We start from the raw sequence: 1,694 nt of genomic DNA on the forward strand, positions 1-1,694 counted from the left end.
TCCCTTCCTTATGTGTACCTTTCTGTACCCATCTTTCCCCCCTCCCTTCCCTCCCCCCTCCCCCCTTCCCTATGCCTCCCTATTCCTCATACTTCTCTTTGTCCATCCCCCTTCCCTACTGTAGTAAAATAGATTTTATGTATCAATAAAATACATTAAAAATTTGTTCTATTGAGATCTTATGGCTTGAGTAGGTGTGAATTTGTAGTAAAATAGATTTTATGTCTCAATAAAATACATTAAAATTTGTCTACTGAGGTCTATGACTTGACTAGGTGTGAATTGTATAAGAAATTTTGTCTGTTGAGGAATTGAATTAGTGCAGATTAAGTCTCTAGCTCAGTGCTGATCTATTCTGATTTATAACCTAAATAATGAGATTTTCTGCCTATTCCACTTGGATTCCTGCATATTCCAGTCAGATTCCTTCAGAATTCCTGGATTCCAGCTGGAATCTGTGGAATCCGGTAGGAAACAGTGGAGGAATGGAAAGTATTGCCATTTTTCAGCAAAGAAAGAGTTTGCCAACCGCATATACGGCCTGGCTGCAGCTGATGGTTGCCCATTTTGATGCCGTCGAAATCATCGTGGAATATATGCAGAAACACCAGTGCCACACAGTCTCTGTCGACATTCTGGTTGCTCCAGCGGCTCACAAAAGCATGCTCCTGTGGCGGGATCTCTTTTTGGGTAATCATCTTCCAAATACGGGTATGACTGGAGACTTTCCCTCCCAAGATGACATCCGTCAGTTCTTGGAGGAGGGTGTGACGAGAGCAGCAGCCGCAAACTTCGACCTTGCTTTGGCCAACACTGCCTGCTAACAGTGGGGATCAGGTCAAGGTCCAAAACACTCCGAGACGGTGGTGACCTTGCAAAAATTCCATGAGGACTCCAAAGTCCTAATGCAGGTCCATGATATTGAGACAAAGATCTCTGAATGGCAGTCAATGCCAAAGTATCAGGGGCGTAACTAGTGTTTAAAGGTTCAGTCCATAGGACCGCAAAAAACCGGTGGACCGAACTGAACCGGACCATGGTCTGGTCTTTTTTTCGGTTGCAGTTGCCCCAATTTGGGGTTGGTCCGGTTGCCGGTTGCCTCATTTCGAAAATCTTTTAAAACCGTTCAAAGACCGGTTTTAATCGGTTGCAACCGGTTAAACGGTCACGTGCGTTACATAGCCTTGTAACCACGTTTATTGCCTTTTATTGGGTTTTTGTTTCATCAAAAACGGTTAAGAATTGAGAAAGATATAACCAAATCCATATTTTACCTGAGTCTCTATGAGATGTAATTCGGTTTCAGTCATAGCTATGTCAAATCTTCATTAAATCTCTTGAAAATTGGTAGAATGATGGGTATTTATATGCTTTACTATTTTATATAACCTGTTTATTTTTCAGAGTAATAATGGTTGAGATACAAATGGTTTATATTGGTATAATAAATTATACGCAAAAAAACCGGTCTGGATCGGTCTGAACCGGTATCATGGACCGCAAAAGACCGGTCCTAGGTGGTTCGGTTCGGTTCCCTCAATATCTGGGTCGGTCCTGGACCGGTTGCGCGTTTTCGGGGCAAAAAACCGGACTGAACTGAACCTTTAAAAAAAAAACACTAGGCGTAACAAGAAAGACAGAGCACAATTGTCAAGGAATATCTCGTCCATGATCAAGGAACTGAAAATTGACGT

At 42.3% G+C, this 1,694-nt stretch overlaps 1 protein-coding gene across 1 annotated transcript; it reads left to right on the plus strand.

Annotated features, from left to right (window-relative positions):
- Positions 1–374: 374 nt before the first annotated feature.
- LACBIDRAFT_335926 (uncharacterized protein) lies at positions 375–824 on the plus strand (the record flags this gene model as incomplete). The annotated part of the gene is made up of 1 exon (XM_001890835.1): positions 375–824. The coding sequence occupies one exon, from the start codon at positions 375–377 to the stop codon at positions 822–824; it is 450 nt and encodes a 149-aa protein (XP_001890870.1).
- Positions 825–1,694: the final 870 nt, after the last annotated feature.

The sequence above is a fragment of the Laccaria bicolor genome, genomic scaffold (genome assembly GCF_000143565.1).
Source record: "Laccaria bicolor S238N-H82 LACBIscaffold_192 genomic scaffold, whole genome shotgun sequence".
NCBI lineage: Eukaryota > Fungi > Basidiomycota > Agaricomycetes > Agaricales > Hydnangiaceae > Laccaria > Laccaria bicolor.